The sequence below is a fragment of the Lissotriton vulgaris genome, chromosome 11 (genome assembly GCF_964263255.1).
Source record: "Lissotriton vulgaris chromosome 11, aLisVul1.2, whole genome shotgun sequence".
NCBI classification, from domain to species: Eukaryota; Metazoa; Chordata; class Amphibia; order Caudata; family Salamandridae; genus Lissotriton; species Lissotriton vulgaris.
In genome coordinates this window covers 773,068,563-773,092,456 of record NC_141699.1, presented here as the reverse complement: position 1 = coordinate 773,092,456, position 23,894 = coordinate 773,068,563, and the positions used below count along the sequence as shown (strand labels likewise).

The 23,894-nt window shown below is 46.1% G+C and overlaps 1 protein-coding gene across 3 annotated transcripts in view; it reads right to left on the bottom strand.

The window, feature by feature from the left end:
- Positions 1-20,546, bottom strand: part of DOCK10 (dedicator of cytokinesis 10) — a 1,740,483-nt gene extending 1,719,937 nt beyond the window's left edge. For all 3 annotated transcript variants that reach the window (XM_086943899.1, XM_086943900.1, XM_086943901.1), the window contains exon 1: positions 20,289-20,546. In XM_086943899.1, the coding sequence (XP_086800025.1) occupies positions 20,289-20,390 (102 nt within the window). In that variant the 5' untranslated portion in view covers positions 20,391-20,546. The remainder of the gene's footprint in view (positions 1-20,288) is intronic.
- Between the last annotated feature and the right edge of the window lie 3,348 nt (positions 20,547-23,894).

The window sequence follows — 23,894 nt, the reverse complement described above, 5'->3', positions numbered from 1 at the left end:
CCTTTTTAGAATTAATTAGTTATATTGATATATTGAATTGATTGCATTGAAAGTGTTAATTATGTTTGTTCTTTGTGTTGAAGTGTATTGATAGCTATGTTACGACTGTTCAAATGTCTAAAGGAAGTATTTGTACTAGCCCGATTGCTTGGTTTTACAGTCAGGACAGCAAAGTAATTTACTCTGTCGCCTTTACTGCACCTTCATTGGCCAAATTATTAAATGGCTGGCAAGCTGGCGGTCATTTCCTAAAGCGCTGTCGTCATGGTTTTTCCTGTCAATTGTTTTTGCAGTTTGAGGCACGGCTCCGTCAAGTGTGATGTAGCCATACAAAAAACTGTTTTCTTTTCAAGAAGACACCTTACTGCCAGGGTTTTCAAGACGATTACGGTCAGTGAAAACTGACCTCAAAATCCGCCTATATAAATAAGGCAGGCAGATTTAGAGGTCAACTTCCAACGGCCCGTACTCTGTTGCTCCTTTGAACGGATCACTACCATGATTAAACAAAGGCCGCCCCCACATTTAAATTGGGTGGGCGCATCACCAATGTGACCGAGTATCCATATCTCCAAGATATAAATCAGGCCCATGTTACTTTTGCCAAATGATAAAAACTCTTGGTTTCTACCTTGACACCAACATTATGAATGAAACAGTGTGGTAGCTAAGAGAAGCTTTTCTAAATGTGACAGCTTCCACTGGTCTTCCCTTATATGTCGCCATATCAACATTCAGCAGTTGTAAGTACCTTTTTAAACTTCACCTACAATGGCAAACACTGTCAATATCATGAGGAAATTGATTGCAAGCAGATAAGAGGATATCCATTCTCCGTGAGAGTCCTATGTGTGAGGTCTCAGTAAAGCTACTTCAGAGAAACGTTCTAATTGAAAATAAAGACTGCAAAACTATAGAAAAAAAGTGCAGACTGACAGAATATCCACCATGCATTAAGAACTTCCTATGAATATTTCGCCATTGTATATTCCTGAATCAACAAATGCTTTCTTCCCACCTTTTGAAAGATTAGATTTTTATACTATTCTGACTCTAGTCTTAGAACCGTTTGAGGTAGGTGCTTGACATGCTGATATGTTGACATGTTTGTATGAATATTTTTACGTATGGCCTATGTTTTGACAGTCGGCATTGTTGAGTCTAAGCCTTTCTAGATTTGTCACATTCTGAGATTTTAGTACCAAAACTGAAGGGTTCAGCAGGAGCTCGAAAGTGAGGGACATTCAGCAGTTGCAGTGTGCATTGCCTTACTGGAGGATTTTGAGAATCAGCAAAAATGTGAAAGTCCCAAGGTAAAAACGTTGTCAGGAGTGACCCTACATCATTAACCAACACCAGCCCATGGTGGTCATACTAGAGTCATACCTAGGTCTTGATAGACTGCGAACATTGACATTGGTGAAACTTTTTGTTTTCTTGGTGATTACTGCCATAACAAAATACTTATCTCCGGTTTCCTTTAGCCAATTTAATCATTTTTAATGTCTTTGCTTATTACATTTTCTTGGTTTCTCTAAATTGGTTTGGGAATTTTATTCTGTTGTCTTCTTAACTTTAAAGTTGTTTGGTGCTTGAACATTGCACATATTTCTCTGCGGAACTGCCTGCTGCTGATACTATAGCTGCCAAGTATTAAGCAGAGCTTCTTTCAGAACTGTGTTGCTACATACCCAATTGCCTTTATTATTCTGGTAGGAAAAAGCACTCCCAAGTTAATAATCCATCTTCTTATTGCACCCTTTTATTTCTTTTCTCGTTCTATTCCTTATCTCATTCCTGTTATTTCTAAACTAAAAAGTCATATTGATTTATCGGCCCTTTTATCATATTTTGTTTTTAAACAAATATGTTTTCTAACTCTTCTTTGTTAAGTTGGTTAGAAAGCATTATGTGAGAGTAATGTTTGACTCGATCAGATTTTCATCGAAATTTATGTCTACATAGAACTACAATTTTGCAATCCACATTAAAATGGAAGACTACAGCAACAAAACCCAAACTCACAATTGAGGTCTGCTGTAATAATGACCGACCCAGAGAAAACAGAAGTGACCCAGTCAGAGAAAATAGAAGTCACAGGCAATCACCACTAAATACACTCATCATTTTTCTACACAGTGAGGATAACTGTTACTGTGATGTAAACCCTGAATTTTCTTGGTTCACTCTGATTTTGAAACACAATTATGTGGCTTCTGCAAAAAGTGATTTCCCTTTATAGACAATAAATAGGAAGAGAATCAGTTGCAAGGCTGACTGTATCCTAAAATTACTCACATATTATAGAAATTCAGGTTCCCTATGCTTCTGTGACCCCAACACTGCCTCTGTAATCATCACAAAAACCAAAAAGTTTTCTGATGTCCTTGTGTAAGCTAACAGTCATAGTACAACTATACTTTTGGTGGTTGTCTTACACGAGAAATGTTGCAAACTTACCCACAGATGCATCAAGCACCCATTCTGAGAATTCCAAATTGCGAAAAATACTGAATCGCAAATAGGAATTCGCAGAATGGTATGCATCAAAAATTGCGATAAAAAAATGCGATTCTCAATCGGCCGCAATCACTGAATGCGAATTTCCTAAAATCACAGAAAAATCACAGAATCTCCTTTCTTCCTACCTGAAATTGTGATTTCTCAATTACCGAAATCGCAAATTGCGAGATCGCAAAAACGGGAAGTCGCATTTCGAGCACAATGATGACATCACAACCAGGAAGTAGCCAGTTCCCTCACTCATTCTGAACACAGAGCTGGAGAGAGGAAGAGGCACAGCAGTGAGCTCCATCAGACACACCCTGCAGCCCCACTACAGGACAAACTCCAGAATGTCCCAGGTTGCAGCAGGAGCCAGTGCAACTGGCAGGAAGAGAAAAATAAAATTTTCAGAACAGGAGCTGGAGTTCCTGATCTAGGAAGTCAGCAGGGACCATGATCGCCTCTTTGGGAAGGAATCCAGGAAGGTGCCTGAAGCAGACAAGAGGCGCATTTGGCAGCGCATCAGGGTGAAGGTGAACTCTGTGGGAGTGACCCAGCGCTCAATTGATGAGCTAAAGAAGAGGTGGTATGACCTCAGAGTAAGCCTGGGCGAATTTTGCGGATCTCGCGTTCGCGAATTTTGCGGATTTGCGAACTCGCAATCCGCAAAATCCGCGAATTCCCGCGAATTTGCAGATTTTTTTTTTTGTGTTCGCCCGTGTTTCTGCCAGTTCGCGAGGGTTTTTACAATTTCGCAATTTGCGAACTTACCTGTCGGGTCGCAAGTTTTGCGAACTTGTTGTTTCTACGTGTCCAGCCTGTTTGGGACACTCTTCTTCATCACTGCCACTCTCTGTCACCACTGCCACTCTCTGACTACTCATGCCACCCTCTGGCCCACCCATGCCACCCTCTGTTTCATCACCACACCCTCTGGTTGTCCAGTGTACATTATTTTCGGCAAAGCAAAGCACACCTTCCCTGCCTCAAGTGACCTGAATTAATTTGGGGCTGATTAATGTGTCACAGAATATTTTTTTAGCTGGCACCTGCTTCCTTAGTGCGCCCTGATTAGTGATCTTTTGCACTTGCTAAGTGCTTTCATTGTTGCAAAATTAGTTACAACACCTGCCCTGCCCCAACTGACAATAATGAATTAGGGGCTGATTAATGGATTTTAACTTCCAGCCTGGCTCCTGCTTGTCTCCCTTAGCTGTAATTCAGGACCTTTGTGGCATATGTGTAACTATTCTAAGGTTCAGAGCAGGGTCACATAATAGTTGCAACTGGCAACTGAACTCTGGAGGGGCCCCTCAGGAAGCACTACAGGAAATGGCTACTAATGATGAGCCTGAACTTTTGAACCTGGTAAGTAGTTTCAGTTTTGCTAAGATCGTATTTCTGCAATTTAGCACTTATTCGCGGGGCGCGAAGTTGTACTGGGAAGCCGCGAACTCACGCGAACAGTGCGAGCAGTGCGAGCAAAATCCGCTGCTCGCGGATTTGCGGATTTTGCGGGAGATTCGCGAATCTCGCGGATTGCGAATTTCCCGAAAATCCGCAAAATCCGCGAGCGGAACGGATTTTCCGCCCATACCTACCTCAGAGGCCATGCAAAAGAAAGCATAGCAGAGAGGCTGGGGGAGCAACATGCCAAGGAAAGAGGAGAGCCCACAGTTGCGGCCAACACTCCACTTAAGGACCTTGTGGGGGATACCATAAACACAGCAGCCTGCGTGGGGGTCACTCGGCTGGACACCTCCCGACCAATACAACAATCCCAAGGTAAGAGCCATGCAACTGCGACCCCGTCCCCTAACAATGCCCATGCCCCCAGAACTAGACATTTGATAACCCCAGTAATGCAGGCCATGCACATCAGAAACGCCATATTGCATTGTGGGACCTGTAGTGTGACAATAGTTCCCTGATAGCTGCACACAGCCAGACCTGTCAAGTGAAACATATCCCTAAAGCCAGTCAGGGAATGCAAGCCTGCATGCATGTTACAACATCCCATGTGCAAGATACATATCATTAATCATGCACCCATTTACATCACAGGTGCTGCAGAACAACCCAGTACAGACAGCGAGGCTCTCCAAATTGAGGAGAACCTTGAGGACACCGAGGGAGAGAGCCATCCTGCCCCACGACCTGGACCATCACAACCACTAGCACCAGTACCACCACCTCCCCATGTGGAGAGGGCCAACCCTGCAGCCACAGGAGGACAGCAACCACCCCATGTGACAACCATGGCAGTGGTACAGGCCACACCACCACCTAGGCGACCGACACAGCGCACAGCCACTGTGCGGTCGCAGTCCAGCGACCTGATGAGGCAGCAGCGCAACGAGGAAACACTCGCTGGCAGGGGGCAACATGTCCAGGCAGGGCTGGGTATAGAACGCCGGATGCTAGCTGTCCACCAAAAGCAGGCACGGCACATGGCAGCCATGCAGCTGCAGCTTTATAAGACTGCGCGCAATGTGAGCCAGCTCACAGAAAGCGTGCAGGTGTTGACGGCTGCAGTCAGGGAGAACAGCCAAATCATGGTGTCACAGCAGGACATCACCCGCCACCGCCACCGCCACCGGCAGCTGCTGACCCGGCTGTCAGCATATACCAGATCAAGCCACCTGATCGGTAATGCGACCTCCCAACTTTCACGCCGGTCCCTGGCGATGCAAATTCAGATGGTGCAATGCTGCCAGGATGTTGCTAGGGCGTTGGAACAGGTCACAACTGCTGTCCAGAATCAGCAGGCGTGTGGCCATGGCCATGCAAGGGAGGGGGGTGATGCCAGTGAGGGCACATTCAGTCTGAGCAGCCTGTCTGTGCCGGTGGTAACCGAACACCGCCGCAGCACCAGGCCCAGTGCAGCATCACAGGCAAATACTGGCGAGGAGGATGTGGAGAGGCGGCTGTCCAGAGGCGCCAGTGATTGCATGTACTCTAGCAGCAGTGCCATGCTGATATGACAAGCACGCCTGCTTCGCTATCATGGGGCTGTATGAGGAAATACAGTTTTCATGTATTGTGAAAAAAAAGTTAAAGAAATATTTTGTCCAAAAAATAATAAGAATTTATTTCAGACGTAAATCTGACTCATGTCATTATTTCATTTGGCATGCATGAGTGCAGTGTTTTGTGAGGGGTATGGGTGCACTAGAAATAGTTCATTGTGATGTTGTTGCAGCGCCTGTGTCCTTCTGCAGGATTCTCCCCGCGTGCATAATGCACATGTGCAGGTAGGCGGTTGCCCCCCTCCGACTCACTGCCAGAGATCTCCACAGGTATGCTCCGCTTGGTAGCAATATTGTGGAGTATGGCACACACGGCCACAATGCGGCAGTAGACCTCAGGCTGGTATTTGAGGGCCCCACCAGTCTTATGTAGGATGCGAAATCGGCTCTTTAACAGCCCAAATGTCCGTTCAATGCAATTTCTAGTGCGAATGTGTGCAGCATTGTAATGCCATTCCTGTGGTGTGGCAGGGTTGAGGTATGGGGTGAGGAGGTACTCACGGAGGCCGTAGGCGCTGTCACTTGAAGGAAAAGAGCAGAGGGTCAGTGCCTGTAATGCGCAGCTACATGTTCTCGACGTACTGTATGTGGGCATGTGTACTTACCTAGGAGGTGTCCTTCGCCAAAGTCACCCCTGGCCAAGCGGGTGTGTATGCCACTGTGCGGGAAGATGAAGGAATCATGCGTGCTCCCCGGGTATTGGGCCACTATGTCAGTGATGATTGTCTTTGCATTGCAGACCATCTGGATGTTCAGTGAGTGGTAGGACTTGGGGTTCCGGTACATGTACTCTGTCTCAGCGGGTGGCCAGATGTGGATGTGGGTACAGTAAATGCATCCAATTACATGGGGAAATTGCGCGATGTTGTAGAAGGCAAGCTTTGTTTAATTTAAGTCCTGTTGGGTGGTTGGGAAGGTTATGTAGTGGTGTATCCGGGTCAGCATGGCGTCCAGGAAACCCCGTAGGCAGCGTGACAGTGTGCTCTGGGAGATCCCCCCTGCATATGCAACTATCCCCTGTAAGCTTCCGGAGGGCAGGAGGTGCAGGCCGCACAGGACCTGGACATTGGTGGGCACGCCTTTGGTCCTCCTTGTTGGGTGCTCTGATGAGCTTGTGAATCATTGCCCCATTTAGCCTGTATTTGGAGTATATCTCCTCTTCAGTCTGGACCAGGAGTGTTGTCCGCAGCCGGAAGATGCGCTCCTGAATCCTGCGTTGGTTTCGGGCTGCACGCTGGAGCCTCAGGCCCTTGCCACGATGTATAGACCTGGCATTGTGAATGTACTCCTGCTACTACTGTGTCTCCTTAAGTGTGTTTGTTTTGCTCCGCCCATTGTTCCTGTTTGAATTTTTTTTTTCCCAATTGAACTTCATGGTTACCACCTGGTTTGACTTCTCCTTAAATTGCGACTCACATTTAGCGATTTTTGGGTTTTTCGCAATTTGCGATGTTTGATGAATTGTATTTGCGACTTATTTGCAAATTCGCAAATTAATTTGCAGAATTAGTGGAAAATTGCTATTACAGATTCGCTAAGGGGGTCCACATTGATTCTGCGGATTTATGTTTGCGAATTCGCAATTTGGTGGGTTTTTGCTTCATGAATTGCGGAAGCGGAAATTGCGATCGCAATTGCTGTTTCGCAGCTATTGCGATCGCAATTTCGATTGATGAATCTATGCCTTAGTCATTCAGTTGAACCTTATTACAGCAAAATAGTTTAGTGGTATTTAGCTTATCACTGTTTATCCTGTCTGTTGATGTCATCAATAGATGGTGCATATGTATCCAGGGCTAACACCAATTAGAACATTAGAATGGTTGAAGCTCCATTGAAGACATTGAAGCAGCTTGGGGCCAACAATGACCGACATAGACCTTCTGCTCCAACAGGACTATGATTGTATATTTGTTTCTCGTTTTTTATGTTATAAAAATTCCACCATCTAAGTGTAAATTGTTCTATGACCTTATGGTCCTTCTGCCTCAGGCTATAACAGTTGTTAAAGGCCCCCTATCTTTCACTTGGCTTTGAGGCCTTTAACAACCCCTTCAGATCTGTGAAATCTTTCCTTATGTGTACTTTACCAGTTGTATATTTCTTACTAAATGTTTATAGAAGGAGAGTGGCCTTTAAGCTGACGCCAAACATGAATCACATTTGCACTGATAGAAACTGCTTTTTAGGAGCCTCAACCAGTCAATACATTTGCTGGGTTAGCAGCATCACATGTAAAGACTGTGGCTGGTCTCAGCCTTAGGGGCATATTAACAAAAATTAGACATTGCTGCACCAAGGTAGCACTGCATCAAAATGTCTTGTGCCTGCGTGAAAAATCCTTAAGACACCATGGATGCGTCAGAAATTCTGACTTGTCTGTGTGAATGATGCCCAAAGGCATCCAGCCCCAAAAATCTGCATTGCTGTAGTTGGTCATAAAACTGACAACTACAGCAATGTGTCAAAAAAAGAGGCGATGCATCAGTTTTGACTGATGCAAGCAGCCTACTGTATGGGGACCTTTGTAATAGAGTGTCAAAAGGTGAAAAACTCACCTTGCACTCTATTACATTGAGTACTACTATGCCTACGTATGTGTGACATAAGTCATTAATGGTGTGTAATGTGTTATTTACTATGTTACCTACCTTATGTGTGCACTTATATGTTGAGTGGATGTGACTTGATTGCAGATTACACTGTTTTAAGTCACTTCAGCCGGTTAAATTCCTCTGCAACAGCCAGTGCGTCATTACTATGCCGGGGTTTTAGAGGCGTAGAAATTTTGATGCATCCCAAGCGCAGCGCACCACTTCCAGATGATGTGCGACTTTTGGAAAAAGTCATAAATACCACTGCATCAGTTTTGCAGGGATCTTACGAAGGAACGCATACCTTGCATATATTAATTCTAATACGACACAGCCGATTCAAAAGAAGCAAAAAACTATGCATCCTGATAAAAAGTGATGCATCTGCCTACATGTATCACTTTGTAAATAAGGAGCAAAGAAGGAGCCACTGCTGCATAAAAACAATGACTGAGCGGTGGTGCAACCTCCTTGTAAATATTCCCCTTAATGTAGTGCTCACTTTGTGTTGTACAGCCCCATATGTTCATAGAAATTGTGGGTCCTTTGGAAGGCTTTTGTTGCTGAGGACTATTAGTATGAATAGTATTGTAGAAAAGAAGGAACAAGAAAAAATACTGCATGTCAAATATAGAAAATAGATGGCTCTGAAATTAATGTTATCTATTCATTTATATATATTTTTGAACAATACATTTTTACATTACAATATCCATTTCCATCAACTTCGGTGTTAAATTAGATGGTATTGAGATGCCTACTCATCTTTAACTGGTTTCCTGACACATTTTCCACATACTGTGAAACATTAACTCTCAAACCCAGTTTTCTATTGCACTGCTCTTGTAAAAATAATTCAGCACTACCAAAGGAAGTGTTATGGGCTGCTTGCCCTAACTCGCATAGGTAATTCGATCATTAATGCATGTGTTGTATAAGCTGTAGAAACGTAGCTCTTAAATAATAATATGGGTGGAGTGGTTGCCTGTGAAGAATTTCTCTCACAATGAGTTGTTGTAAATCTGTCTTTTCAGCAAAATCACCCTAGATTTTTCACCTTAGAACCTAATTTTGTTGGCATTAGAACTTGGTGCACTTTACACCTGCTAAATAGGAGTAAAACGCCAATGCTCCACCTTTAAACATTGCTAAATTGCCATATTATTAATTAACATATTAACTTGTCTGTAGGATTCTAGTATATGGTGTAGAAAAAGCACTCAGGGCCTCAAAGTTAAATAGCAACTGTGAACTGCAGCATCTATTGTGCCATTCACAGCGCTAGCCTATAAAATATGGCTTCTGGCCTTCAATGTATAACCTAACCTTAGCAACCTACAAACCTGTTGTCAAACCTCTCAAAATAACCCTTTATGACAGCTGGGAATTCCTGCTTTGAAATATGAATAAACCACCCAAATCTTTTCTGCCATGAGGTAGGCTGTCTGATATTTAAATATGGAACATGCTTGAAATTAGAGTTGGCATGTTCCTCTACTGACTAGTCCCCAAAAGCTATTTCAACTGACAGAGTTGTAGCTGGATCCTATAAAATCTCAAAGCACAGATTATACACTTTCGGAATGGAATGGAATGGAAATGATCTTTATTCGGATTATAATAGATCCATAAAAGTACATACAGAATGAAACATTATAAAATACTTTAAAAACATATAAAAAGTTAAAAAACGCACAACCCAATGGTCATAAGCAGCATATTGTATAAAGTGCATGATACAAAGAATATAAAATGACATACAATTAAAAAATGCATTCATGAATTACTGTATAGCCAATACCAATAGTCACTTATTCCGTACATATAGTTAATCATCTATACTGGTTGTATTTAAATTTAAAGTGCATTATACATGCATAGGCCATTATGCATGTTCCATACTAGCCCTCGATTTCACACAGGCTTTTATAAAACAGCTTACAGTGTATATAATATCATCAGTTGGTAACATTTGCAGAAATTTAAATGCCAATTTAAAATCTCTCAGAGTGTATTTTCTAAATATCGGCATTAAATAGTGATGAATATACAATTTATAATGGCCACAGAAAATAAAATAATGCAATAAACTTTGTTTCCCACCGGCAGAGCAGGGACAATCAAGTTGTTCTAAATTCTTATTATAGCCAAGTGGAAAACTCAATAAATTTACAATACTACCATCTCGGAACCGAAATAGAAGGCTCCGGTTCCATCTTCCTATTGGTTTCAACAAATATCTACAGGGTTTGCAAGGTTTGTTTAAAATATCGTTTCCTGTCTCAGTTAGTGGAAGATATTTAATAATAGCAGGTTTCATTAGCACAGTTCTCATGCGTTCCTCTTTATATGATTTAAACAGTGCCCGTTTAACAATATTCTTATGAGCAGGGACGATGGTATTTGGGGAGCTAAACAAAGAGCCGAGTCCCACGCTCAACAGGCTGGTATTGACTGCGTTTAGCCAGGGTATGAGATAAGATCGTTCATGTAAGAGACAATCTGTAATTATACTGCGGGTCAAGGAAGCCGCTGGATTCGTCCATAATTTAATCCAAAAAAGCGTGGGCCTTGACCTAATGAAATCCGCTATATATGGCAACATGAGTTCTTGGTGACAAATGAAAGTTGGCGCACATGAGGTGCCACCCAACACTTTCCTGCAAAATCTATTTTCCTCCACCTGCAATGGCAGACTGTTACAATAGCCCCACACTTCTGCGCCATATGTCCCAGTTGGCTGACATTGGGTACGGTAGATGTTTAACAGGGGCGTAATCACATCAGCTGTTCTTGGTTGACGAAGAGACAAGACTGAATTAATGGATTTACCTATCTTATTTCTTGCGTAAGCAGTGTGATGCTGCCATGAACCTGTATTGGAGAATAATAACCCTAAGTAGGGGAAAGTGCTGGTGCATTTTAATTCATTATCACCACTTTTAATTGAAAGAATGTTGTATCTTTTTGGTCCACAGTTCATGATAAACGATTTTTTAAAATTGGTATTTAGACCTAAATCCGACATAAAAACAACAAACCCTGTAATTAATGAACGCAAAGCATTAGGGGTACGCCCCATTAGTACAGCGTCATCCGCGTAAAGTAGGGTGGTAATGGGGGAGCCATTAATGATTGGAACGTCCTTGGTATTTTTACACAGGGCAGGGCTCAAACCATTAATATATAAAATGAAAAGCAAAGGGGCGAGTACACAGCCCTGTCGGACACCTCTTCTAATAAGAATATCATCCGATAGTTCACCATCATTGTTAATGCGTACTCTTGCCTTAAGATCCCTATGTAGATATGACAAAAAATATACTAATGCATCATCTAAACCATAATCAAGTAATTGTGACCATAACCTAGAACGGTTGACAAAATCAAAAGCAGAACTCAAATCCATAAAACCTAAATAAAGTGGGGATTTTTTAACAGTAATATATTTGGCCATGATCAGATTTAAGTTGAGACACTGCTCAACCGTGCCCACATGGCTTCTGAACCCCAATTGGCTGCAGTGAAGCACATTATTATCCTCAGCCCATCCCCTTATCCTCTTAAAAAGTACCCTACCCAGGACTTTTAGTGTGTTGTCGATCAGTGAAATCGGACGGTAGCAGGCCGGATCAGACCTGTCACCTTTCTTGAATATCGGTACGATGACACTGTTCGACCAGGATTCAGGGATTGAGCTGTCGGACAGATTATTGAATAGATTACATAATAAAGGGGCCCAGAAGTTAACTTCCGATTTAATCTGGTCAATAGATAGACCATCAGGGCCAGGGGCTTTATTACTGGCGCTCTCCAAGATTGCATCCTCCACCTCAGATATTAAAAAGTTCAGTTGTTTAACATTGTTTGATAGGGATGCTGGATCTATAATAGGGGCTGCTACAGTATAGATTTTGGAGAAATGCTCCACCCAAACCTCACCATTTATGTTACAATTAATAGGTTGGATGTTTGACCCAAAGGACCTGAGAGATTTAACTTCTCTCCAAAAACCCGCAGTGTCTTTTAGCGAGGCAGTCCGTGTAAGTAGCTCCCAATGGTTGACCACTAAGGCCTCGGATCTTATCCGCAGGGCGAGTTTGTATTTAGATCTTAATTCTCTCACTAGGTTAAAGTCCCTAGGATTTTGTTGTAAAGCTACCCTCAATTCCCTGTTGGCCTTTGAGCATGCGGAGTCAAACCAGCGGGGGCTATGGTCTATATTGGGCCTGAATGGTTTGGAGGATTCCCTTTTAATGGCCCCACATAGATTACTGAAAGCAACAGTTAATACTTCACCAGTACTATCAAGCGACAAGCAGGTCTCTATAATCAGAGGGTGCTTTTTAATTACCTTAGCCAGGATAGCTTTATTATCCACCCCTTTCCATATTAGTTTTAACCTGTCAGTAGACAGTACCAAATCATGTAGCCCATTCTCAATTCTCAGTGCAGCCTTTGTGGATTGAGGGTTGTCTAGATAAATTCTAAGTGGGTAATGGTCACTATATGCAGAGCAGATGACCTCAGCTTTTTGGATAATATCACATAGGGAAGAACAAAGGAATATATAATCTATCGTGGAAGCACAGCCTTGACCTATGTAAGTTGGTGCGGATTTGTTTTCAGCATTAGTTCCAGCAATTTCCATAGAATTAACTAGGTTACGGGATGCTAGTAAATTCTTAAGCTCTTCCCCATTGCGACATGGGACACTAGTGCGAAACATATGAGCATTGAAATCACCACCAATACAAATACCGTCAAAAGACCCATATTTCCTACCCTCCACGATATCGTCAATAAAGTTAAATAAAGACAAAAAGTTTCCATTGGGATGGTTAACAAAGTCGTTATTATAAAAATTAATTACACATAAAATCATCCTGTTGATGTATTTCACAGCCATAAAACATTTGCCTGGTGTTGGGATCAGTTTGGTTTGTACCCCAGGTTTTATCTTAGACCAAATTGATAGCCCCCCACTGGGGCGTCCCGTGGATGAAGCGGAGGCCTTTAAGTTATAACAGCAAAAGCCCTCCACTGTGGGGCTTGCTGTACACCAAGTCTCTTGAAGCAACAAGATGTCACAGTTGTTGTTGACCCACTCCAGCCATTCTTTAATTTTCAGTTTGGAATTAAGACCCGCTATGTTCCAACTTACTAGGGAGAGGACAGAATCCACATGATTATTGTTCATAGTTTTGCCTCTTCCGGGAGTCTCTGCCAAGGGACGCGAAGCTTCCTGATTTCCGATCATCAAAATTGGTGATGGAACAGCTGGGTCAACTTGCTTTATTGGGGAGGGTCAATCTAACATATCCATACCTGTTAAAGGTGCAAATCTATTGTAAGTGTTAAAAGGGAAAGCTACTGGCTGAAATTGCATAGCAAGTGGCTGGAAATTCCTAGATGGTGGATGGAATTGCAAAAAAGGTGGTTGGAAATGCATACGGGGTTGTCTGTAGAAATAGCTTAAGGGTAGCATAGTAGCAACCGTAGAAATGGCCGAACAGTTACCATTTATGTTGAGCAAATGCCTTACGGTGCCTGGATTTTTAAAGTTAAGAACTATGCAATCTCCATCCTTATCTTTGGGTAATGGTCCGATCCAGGGCACCCTGCGAACCGATATGATTTCTCTTGATATGTCATATCCAACCCCCTTGTGTTTAGTTAGCCAGTCTATGCACTTATTTCGTAATTGTACCCATGTTTCCCCCTGATCCTCCCTCAGCACCGGTACTCCTGCCAAAACCAGGACGAACGGACAAGCATCCGGTGGCAGGTGTAAGGGTAAAACGCGCCCTTCGCGTTTGTGAGGCTTATTAGACCCGACTTGATCGGTACCTTTGTTGTTGTCCACAGCTGAGGCTACTGCTGTGATCGGTTGGGTAGAGTCATCGCCCTTACTGGTGGTGTTTTTATTGTTGGTTATCAAGGGAGTAGTTTTCCTAGGTGCAGGGGTTGGGATGATTTTAGTAGCTTTGCTGGTTTTTGCACACTTAGCCCCTGTATTAACAGATCGAGGTTGGATGGTAGGTGGTACGTTGGAAGATGATGGTGTTATTCCCGGTTTATTCGTGCCCTCATCCAATATAATGCAAGTGTCCTGTGCTTTTAGTGACAAGGTGCTGCTTAGGGAATCAAGGTCTTTTAGTAAACGGTCAGCTCTGATTTGATCCAGAATAATAGACCCCTTCTTTTTGGCTACATCGTTCTTAACCAGATTGTCTAGTCTGTCGAGTCTTTTAAAAACATTATTAAACTGGTTGATCATAAGTTTTTCCAATCGATTAAAAATGGTGTCAACTATAGTATCTATAAGGTTCCCATTTTGTTTGGAGAGATTAAAATTTTCTCCCATTAATGTTGTTTGGGTCCATATAGTGTTACCATTGCCACTGGGCTGGATGCTGGGTGAAGAGGAAGTACTATCCATATCAACTAAGTCTTTGTCTTCCGTTGGAGCCGAAGCCACCCCCAAGGATTTTTGTTTGTTCCACAGGCTTTGCGGGGTGGGCTGACTTTTATTCAATAAAGGTTGTTTCCTTTTATTGGCGCTTTGTTTAGTAGTGCCTCTTTTTCTTTTTTCCCCTCCCAATTTGTTATTACTCGAGTCTGTGATATCCAAAGTGATAACATCTCCCTGGGGAACAGTTGTATTGATTTGGATAGATTCTACTTGTGTCGGTACCGACGGTGTTATTAAAGGTACCGACTGTTGGCTAACAACAACAGTTGTTGGAGAGGCCGAATCTGCAGCTATGTAGGTAACGGTATTTTCGTCCTCCACAATAATGGGCACGTCAACAAGCGGTTGTAGGGTCTTAACCACAGTAACCTCTGGGATAAGATGTGTATTCCCGTTTACACAGTTAATAGCGCTCGATATGTTGTTAGTGGCGAAAGAGCCCATTGAGAACCTCCTCTCTGTCTCTACTATCTCATTGAAAGCAGTCTCAATCAAGGTTTCAAAGGATGTGATTAGAGAGGCAGGGGTATCAGCGCCCTGGGATGATATGTCAATATGAGTAGTAGTATCAGTATGATCACCCATATTAGTGCCTGGGTGTAATACGTACTTTTGAGCAGATCTTAGGGGGGTGGCCCGCCCGACCACAGTCGTCCACGGACGGCCACAGACGGCCCGCCCTCTGCCCGGGCTCCGCCCGGTGCCGCCCGCGCGCGTCCGCGAGGCGGAGGGGGCTGTCGCCTTTTGTTGCGCCTCCTGGCGCGCTAATGCCGGAAGTGGGCGGTGGATTTCCCAAAGCACGCTGGGAGTTGTGGTCCGCTCCGCTCCGCGGCCGTGCGATGGCGCTGCACAGCGGCGGGGGCGGCCACAACGTCAGGGACCCAGTCGCGCTGTGCTCTGATGGCGAGAACGACCCCTCCTGGAGCCGGTGAGTGTCAGCAAAAAGAACCCCGCTCTCCGGGTGCTGCCGCCTTTTGTTGCGCCTCCTGGCGCGCTAATGCCGGAAGTGGGCGGTGGATTTCCCAAAGCACGCTGGGAGTTGTGGTCCGCTCCGCTCCGCGGCCGTGCGATGGCGCTGCACAGCGGCGGGGGCGGCCACAACGTCAGGGACCCAGTCGCGCTGTGCTCTGATGGCGAGAACGACCCCTCCTGGAGCCGGTGAGTGTCAGCAAAAAGAACCCCGCTCTCCGGGTGCTGCCGCCTTTTGTTGCGCCTCCTGGCGCGCTAATGCCGGAAGTGGGCGGTGGATTTCCCAAAGCACGCTGGGAGTTGTGGTCCGCTCCGCTCCGCGGCCGTGCGATGGCGCTGCACAGCGGCGGGGGCGGCCACAACGTCAGGGACCCAGTCGCGCTGTGCTCTGATGGCGAGAACGACCCCTCCTGGAGCCGGTGAGTGTCAGCAAAAAGAACCCCGCTCTCCGGGTGCTGCCGCCTTTTGTTGCGCCTCCTGGCGCGCTAATGCCGGAAGTGGGCGGTGGATTTCCCAAAGCACGCTGGGAGTTGTGGTCCGCTCCGCTCCGCGGCCGTGCGATGGCGCTGCACAGCGGCGGGGGCGGCCACAACGTCAGGGACCCAGTCGCGCTGTGCTCTGATGGCGAGAACGACCCCTCCTGGAGCCGGTGAGTGTCAGCAAAAAGAACCCCGCTCTCCGGGTGCTGCCGCCTTTTGTTGCGCCTCCTGGCGCGCTAATGCCGGAAGTGGGCGGTGGATTTCCCAAAGCACGCTGGGAGTTGTGGTCCGCTCCGCTCCGCGGCCGTGCGATGGCGCTGCACAGCGGCGGGGGCGGCCACAACGTCAGGGACCCAGTCGCGCTGTGCTCTGATGGCGAGAACGACCCCTCCTGGAGCCGGTGAGTGTCAGCAAAAAGAACCCCGCTCTCCGGGTGCTGTCGCCTTTTGTTGCGCCTCCTGGCGCGCTAATGCCGGAAGTGGGCGGTGGATTTCCCAAAGCACGCTGGGAGTTGTGGTCCGCTCCGCTCCGCGGCCGTGCGATGGCGCTGCACAGCGGCGGGGGCGGCCACAACGTCAGGGACCCAGTCGCGCTGTGCTCTGATGGCGAGAACGACCCCTCCTGGAGCCGGTGAGTGTCAGCAAAAAGAACCCCGCTCTCCGGGTGCTGTCGCCTTTTGTTGCGCCTCCTGGCGCGCTAATGCCGGAAGTGGGCGGTGGATTTCCCAAAGCACGCTGGGAGTTGTGGTCCGCTCCGCTCCGCGGCCGTGCGATGGCGCTGCACAGCGGCGGGGGCGGCCACAACGTCAGGGACCCAGTCGCGCTGTGCTCTGATGGCGAGAACGACCCCTCCTGGAGCCGGTGAGTGTCAGCAAAAAGAACCCCGCTCTCCGGGTGCTGCCGCCTTTTGTTGCGCCTCCTGGCGCGCTAATGCCGGAAGTGGGCGGTGGATTTCCCAAAGCACGCTGGGAGTTGTGGTCCGCTCCGCTCCGCGGCCGTGCGATGGCGCTGCACAGCGGCGGGGGCGGCCACAACGTCAGGGACCCAGTCGCGCTGTGCTCTGATGGCGAGAACGACCCCTCCTGGAGCCGGTGAGTGTCAGCAAAAAGAACCCCGCTCTCCGGGTGCTGCCGCCTTTTGTTGCGCCTCCTGGCGCGCTAATGCCGGAAGTGGGCGGTGGATTTCCCAAAGCACGCTGGGAGTTGTGGTCCGCTCCGCTCCGCGGCCGTGCGATGGCGCTGCACAGCGGCGGGGGCGGCCACAACGTCAGGGACCCAGTCGCGCTGTGCTCTGATGGCGAGAACGACCCCTCCTGGAGCCGGTGAGTGTCAGCAAAAAGAACCCCGCTCTCCGGGTGCTGCCGCCTTTTGTTGCGCCTCCTGGCGCGCTAATGCCGGAAGTGGGCGGTGGATTTCCCAAAGCACGCTGGGAGTTGTGGTCCGCTCCGCTCCGCGGCCGTGCGATGGCGCTGCACAGCGGCGGGGGCGGCCACAACGTCAGGGACCCAGTCGCGCTGTGCTCTGATGGCGAGAACGACCCCTCCTGGAGCCGGTGAGTGTCAGCAAAAAGAACCCCGCTCTCCGGGTGCTGCCGCCTTTTGTTGCGCCTCCTGGCGCGCTAATGCCGGAAGTGGGCGGTGGATTTCCCAAAGCACGCTGGGAGTTGTGGTCCGCTCCGCTCCGCGGCCGTGCGATGGCGCTGCACAGCGGCGGGGGCGGCCACAACGTCAGGGACCCAGTCGCGCTGTGCTCTGATGGCGAGAACGACCCCTCCTGGAGCCGGTGAGTGTCAGCAAAAAGAACACTTTCATCAGTAACCTTTGACAGGAAACACCCAATATAGTCATTCAAAGTCTATTTTTTCATATTTATTGAAAGCCTAATTCACTGGTGAAGTTAAGTTTGTAGGAAATATTTTGAATATGTAACTTTTAGAAGGTACTTTTTTTTCCACCTGAAGCTCCTAGAGGATAATTTACACTATCCTGCCATCAACTGCCTAGACATTGCTTGACCTTAACGAGTTGTTATAACTGGACCCAGAGCAGATCAATGGCTAGGCTGGTAGAAGGATGGGCTGGGTCTGAGACATGTGATCACTATCAGCTCAGGAAGGACAGTTGTGGTGGGTCCAGGAGCTTCTTTAACTTCAAAGGGGCAGTTGTGAATCCTGCCCATTCATAGTTCAGTGTAAGAGGACATCTGTAGAAGGGAAACTTTTGCTCCCAAGGCCCCACCACCTGGGTTGGCTTCGATTCCAGTGGGAGGGAAGCAACCACCAGAGCCAGCTTTGAACAGTCAAAGGCTAGGGGACTACTTATTTCCCTAAACACGCCCTTACTAGAACACGATTTCCCTTAGAATGGTGCAAACTGGGATAGCTTGCAGTAAGACAAAGAGGATGTGCTGAAAGAGAGGGGAGGGTTGCCCCCGACAAAGGGAGTATCCAGGAGTTACCCTTACACACTGCTAGTGCAAACCATACATGTGGGGCCACAAGGAACCCTCTTTAGAGGAATTTTTGCATGTGGGAAATATCAGAAGAGGACGGGACCTGTTGTCTATGACCAGAGAGAAGCCCAGAAGAATTGGACCTGCTATACTCAGGACAAAGAAGTGGACTCCGAAAGTCAGTTGGCTGACCTCCTGTGTGGCTACAGGGTCACAAAAGGCTGCACTTTTTACCAGAACCAACTAGACCTCAACAGGACCCTGCCAATGGCCTCTGCTGGAGTGCTGTCCCTTAGGTCCTGGGAAATACCAAAGTGACCCGGAAGAGCTGCTACAAAATCCCTGAAAAGTCGGGATGTAGAAGATGTTTGGACTTTCAAGACCTCTGAGGCTAACTTGGGCCCTTATGGCAAAAGTATATGGTTTCAATGGAGCTTACTCAGATACACCTTCAGGCTTGCCCTGCCAGGAGATGTTGAGCTCTATGAAAGAGTAAATAAGAATCTTTGACATGGACGAACCCTCTTGATATTTCTGACCCAAGCTCCATCATGGTTGGCTTTAAATTGTGTCTAGGTCCCGGTCTACCACATCCATACATTTTCATTGACGCTCCGTGATTTTTGACAGTATTTTCACTTAAATCTTTTAAAATTCGAAATTTCAGTTTCCCCCTATTCAATTCTTGTTTTTTCGTGTCATTCTTTTGATTAAAATCTACTCTATTTTCCCAAGTCAGCTTGGGATTTTTATTGTTTGGTGTTATTTTATTTGATTACTGTTTGAATACTAAATAAATAATTTGTACTGCCCCGAGGTGAGTGCAGGTTATTTTAGTGGTTTTAGGTTTCATTCTGGCAAGTTAGTATTATTATTTATCATTGTATTATTTATGAAAATGCAAGGGTGAGTTTACTCAGCATTGCCTGAAGTTCATAGCACGCACTGTTGTATCAGCAACTCTGGTTCCCTCTCAAACCAAGACTTGCTGAGTCACACGTGTAAAAAAATTGTAATCTTCACGTTACAGCTGCCTGCTTAAGTTATTAGCAGGCAAGTCAAGGCCTTACACATGGAAATCCCCCTTAACTAGGCCGCACGAGTTTGCGTCGGAATGAAACACAAGCACAAAAGCCCCCTGTGAAGTCCCTGGTCCCCTGGAGGAAAATGTCAAAAAGAGTCAAGTTACAAATTATGTTCCGAGCATACAAATGATGCGAAATTCAAGTCAAAACGATGAAAACCTAATTGATATTACTTCCTTCGGCAGGAACAAAAAATACATCAATACAGTTGGTTTAGCTGAAAACATGCTTTTTTCAGCATACATTCCAATACATCTGATTTTGTTCAGCACAAGATTGTGATATTTTAGCTTTCTCCTACTAATAAATTCGTGACTTCACTGTAAATTAATGAGAACATTATTACCTCCGTGTTTTTTTAATTTCCCTACAGTTGACAGTCGCAGGCATGTGTTAATCATGCAGGTAGTACGTGCGACTTTGCTAGGTTCTTTTTTCTGTTTCTTTCAAAGCCACAACATGATTTTAGTGCTGGAGAGACGCGATTGCAGCATCTGTATCTCGTAAGACTATACACTGACAATGCTGAAAAAAATACTGTTAAAAAATATAACATTCCTCTTTCTGAAACTCAGAAGAAAATCCATATTTGCTACACAGAACTGAAGTACATCCAACGACAGCGGAAAGTGGCTCCTGAACGCACTTATCACATGGACCGTGGACTTGGAGGGTGGTTATGCGAATAAGCAGATGTACTTACCGGTTGCTGCCGGGGTCTGACAGCCATAGAGGCGGTGTGTCTGTTCTCCGCTGCAGTGCCCGGCCGCCGAAGGCTTTTAGTGAATCTTCGTGTTGTCTCCATTTCCACCGGGGATGGCTTTCGTCAGCTGGTTTATGTTAGGACCCCAAACGAAAGAAAGAGAAAAAACACGCCTCCCCCGTGCAGCACACTTGCTGTAGTTTCACCGAGCCACAGTTCTTGGTTGCCCCTCTAACCACCAGTAGCTTTCAGGAAGTCAAGCTGTTTATCTCCCTAGCGCAAGAAGCATTTTCGCAACACCCTTTGTAAAAACTGAAAGTACTCTTTATTGCACACAACGTCAGGCTCGGACTGGGACAGAAATGGCCTGGTGCCAACATAAACAAGCATTGGCATAGCCAACAGGTCTCGCTTCTTGGACCTTTTAAGCGATTAGCCATGCAACACTTGATGTTGTTTAATTGATGGATATTGTGCTGGATAACTAAATCCTTATAATGCCCCAAAGGCGAGACCTATTGGCTATGCATTGGGGGGCCTTTTAAGTGTTTAAGTTGAGCTGTTGACTTTGCCAATGTTTCTAAGCTGTGCTGTAGAGAAGTGCGGCTGCTGTGCAGCACGCTGAGAAGTTGTAATTAAAATGTATAAGAAACACTGAGTGATGCTGTGGTGTGGTTGAGTGATGCTGTCCTGGCCTTGAGTTTTGCAGCGGTGGAGTTGAGTGATGCTGTGCTGGCCGTGAGTGATGCTGTGGTGGCCCTGAGTGATGCTGGGGTGGTTCTGACTGATGCTGTGGTGATGCTGATTGATGCTGTGGTGCTGCTGAGTGATGCTGTGGTGCTGCTGAGTGATGCTGTGGTAGTGCATAGTGATGCTGTAGTGGTACTAAGCAATGCTGTGGTGTTCTTGAGTGAGGCTGTGGTGGTGCTGAGTGATGCAGTGGTGAAGGAGAGTGATTCTGTTGTGGCCCTGAGTGATGCCGTGGTGGTGCTGAGAGTTGCTGCGGTAGTCCTGAGTGATGCTGTGGAAGTGCTGGATGACGCTGTGGTGGTGTTAACTGATGCTGTGGTGGCGTTGAGTGATCCTGTGCTAGCCCGGAGTGATGCAGTGGTGGCCCTGAGTGATGCTGTGGTGGTGCTGAGTGACGCTGTGATGGTGCTGATTGATGCTGTGGTGGTGCTGAGTGATATTGTTGTGTCCCAAAGTGATGCTGTGGTAGTGCTGAGTGATGCTGTGGTGGTGCTGAGTGATCCTGTGGTGGTCCTGAGTGATGCTGTGGTGGTGCTGACTGATGTTGTGGTGGCGTTAAGTGATCCTGTGCTGGCCCCGAGTGCTGCTGTGGTTGCCCCGAGTGATGCTGTGGTGGCCCGAGTGCGGCTGTGGTGAAGCTGACTGCTGCTGTTGTGATGCTGATTAATGCTGTGGTGCTGCAGAGTGATGCTGTGGTGGTACTGAGTGATGCTATGGTACTACTGTGTGATGCTGTGGTGGGGCTGAGTGATACTGTGGTGGTTCTGAGTGTTACTGTGGTTGCGTAGAGCGATGCTGTGGTGGCGCTGAGTGATGCTGTTGTGGCCCTGAGTGATATTGTTGGGTGCTTAAGTGACGCTGTTGTGATGCTGAGTAAGCATGGGCGGAAAATCCGTTCCGCTCGCGGATTTTGCGGATTTTCGGTAAATTCACGATCCGCGAACGCTCGCGAATTTACCGAAAATCCGCAAATTCGCACGCAGCGGATTTTTTTTTCTTGGTGATACAATTTTGCGGCGTGCGGCGTAAGTTCGCAATTGCGAACATGTAGGTGCGGCGGGCAGCAACAATCTCGCACTTGCGAAATTACAAAATTTGCAATTCTGCACAAGAAATCCACTAGCAAGCAGCATAGACCTTCTGAAAATGATGATTTTTATCATTATAACTCCTCAGGTTGACATTTGCCTGCCCTTTTTTGGATTTGAGGCCTTTTGACTTTCTTTGGATCACTTTTGGATTAGAAATCAACTTTCACAAGTAAGTTTGTTTGGGGCATTACATTTGCTGTTCTGCAGAAAAACGAGTTTTGCTAAACTGAAAGCACTCAGCAGGTGCAAAAGTTCAAATTCATCATTAGTAACCATTCCCTGTAGTGCTTCCTGACTGGGGCCCCTCCAGAGTTCAGTTGCTAGTTGCAACAATTGTATGACCCTGCTCTGACCCTCACAGCCGGATCATAGAATAGCTACAAGTAGGCCATAAAGGTCCTGGAAAAAAAATTGCACTGCAACAGAAAGCAAATGACAGATAAGGAAGCAGGTGCCAGACTGGAATTTTAAATAGTGACACATTAATAAATCAAACCCAAATTAATTCATGTCAGTTGAAGCAGGGCAGGTGTGCTTGCTTTTTCCCCCTCATAATCTACAGTGATGATGATGAACCAGAGGGTGGCATTGATGTACCAGAGGGTGGCATGGGTGAAACAGAGGGTGGCAGTGTTGAAACAGAGGGTGCTGTGAACCTGTGATGATGAAACAGACGTAGAAACAACATAGTCACGACCGTTGCGTGCCGACAAGTAAGTTCGCAATTGTGAACTGGTACAAAATCCTCGCGAACTGGCAGAAACCCTTGCGAACACTATAAAACCAAAAAAATCCGCAAATTCGCGAGAATTCGCAGATTTTGCGGATTGCGAGTTCGCAAATACTCAAATTCGTGAACGCCAGATCCGCAAAATTCGCCCATTAAGTGTTGCTGTAGTTGCGCTGAGTGATGTTGTAGTGGCCCTGAGTAATTTTGTGGTGTTGCTGATTGATGCCGTGGTGTCGCTGAGTGATGCAGTAGTAGCGCATTGTGATGCTGTAGGGCCTACTATGACTGAGAATAATAAAGATTCAGTTTAAACATGACCATCCAAACAGATCTCTCCACTTTCCTCTTCCTCAACCCATGACACTACACTAGGTTGTCCAATTCTCAGATGGGACAACCCAGTGTAGTAACTAGCTAAGTAGACTTTATTGTATGAAATACCGTAAAGGTACCTGCAGAGCCCCTCAAAGCTATCAGCATAATGAAGACCATAAAACTGTTCATCTGTTTCTCACACTGCATTCCTTTACATGATAAATGCACCTAAGTGCTCATTATGCATGCTGTGGAGGCCCTTCCAGCATAGGATAAAGACAACATCCTTCCAACCATACACACTACACGTTGTAGTGGGCTACCCACGTAAGCAAGAGCTTCAGATCCCAAAACACTTTATAAATAAAACAATACAAGCCTCATGGGTGATATGCTAGGTTAGCACCATTGCCATCACCACCTCTCCACTCACACACCCCAAACTTGCTGAGGGGTTTGATTAGCTTGAGTTAAACAAGGGATCAAACCAAGATGCTTAATAAATGGGCAAGGTGGGCTCTGGCCCCGAATCCCAGGTTTTCGAGGGGCCCCCTGATAGAGCCTGTCTTGCCCTGATGATCTTGAATAATTGTTAAACAGACTGTTTTAAATATCGTTTTCCTTTAATTTATTACAATGTAGATGATGTGTGAGGGTCAACTACTGATATATTGCAGAAAATTATTTATGCAACATCCATAAAAAAAAGTTTATTTTAGA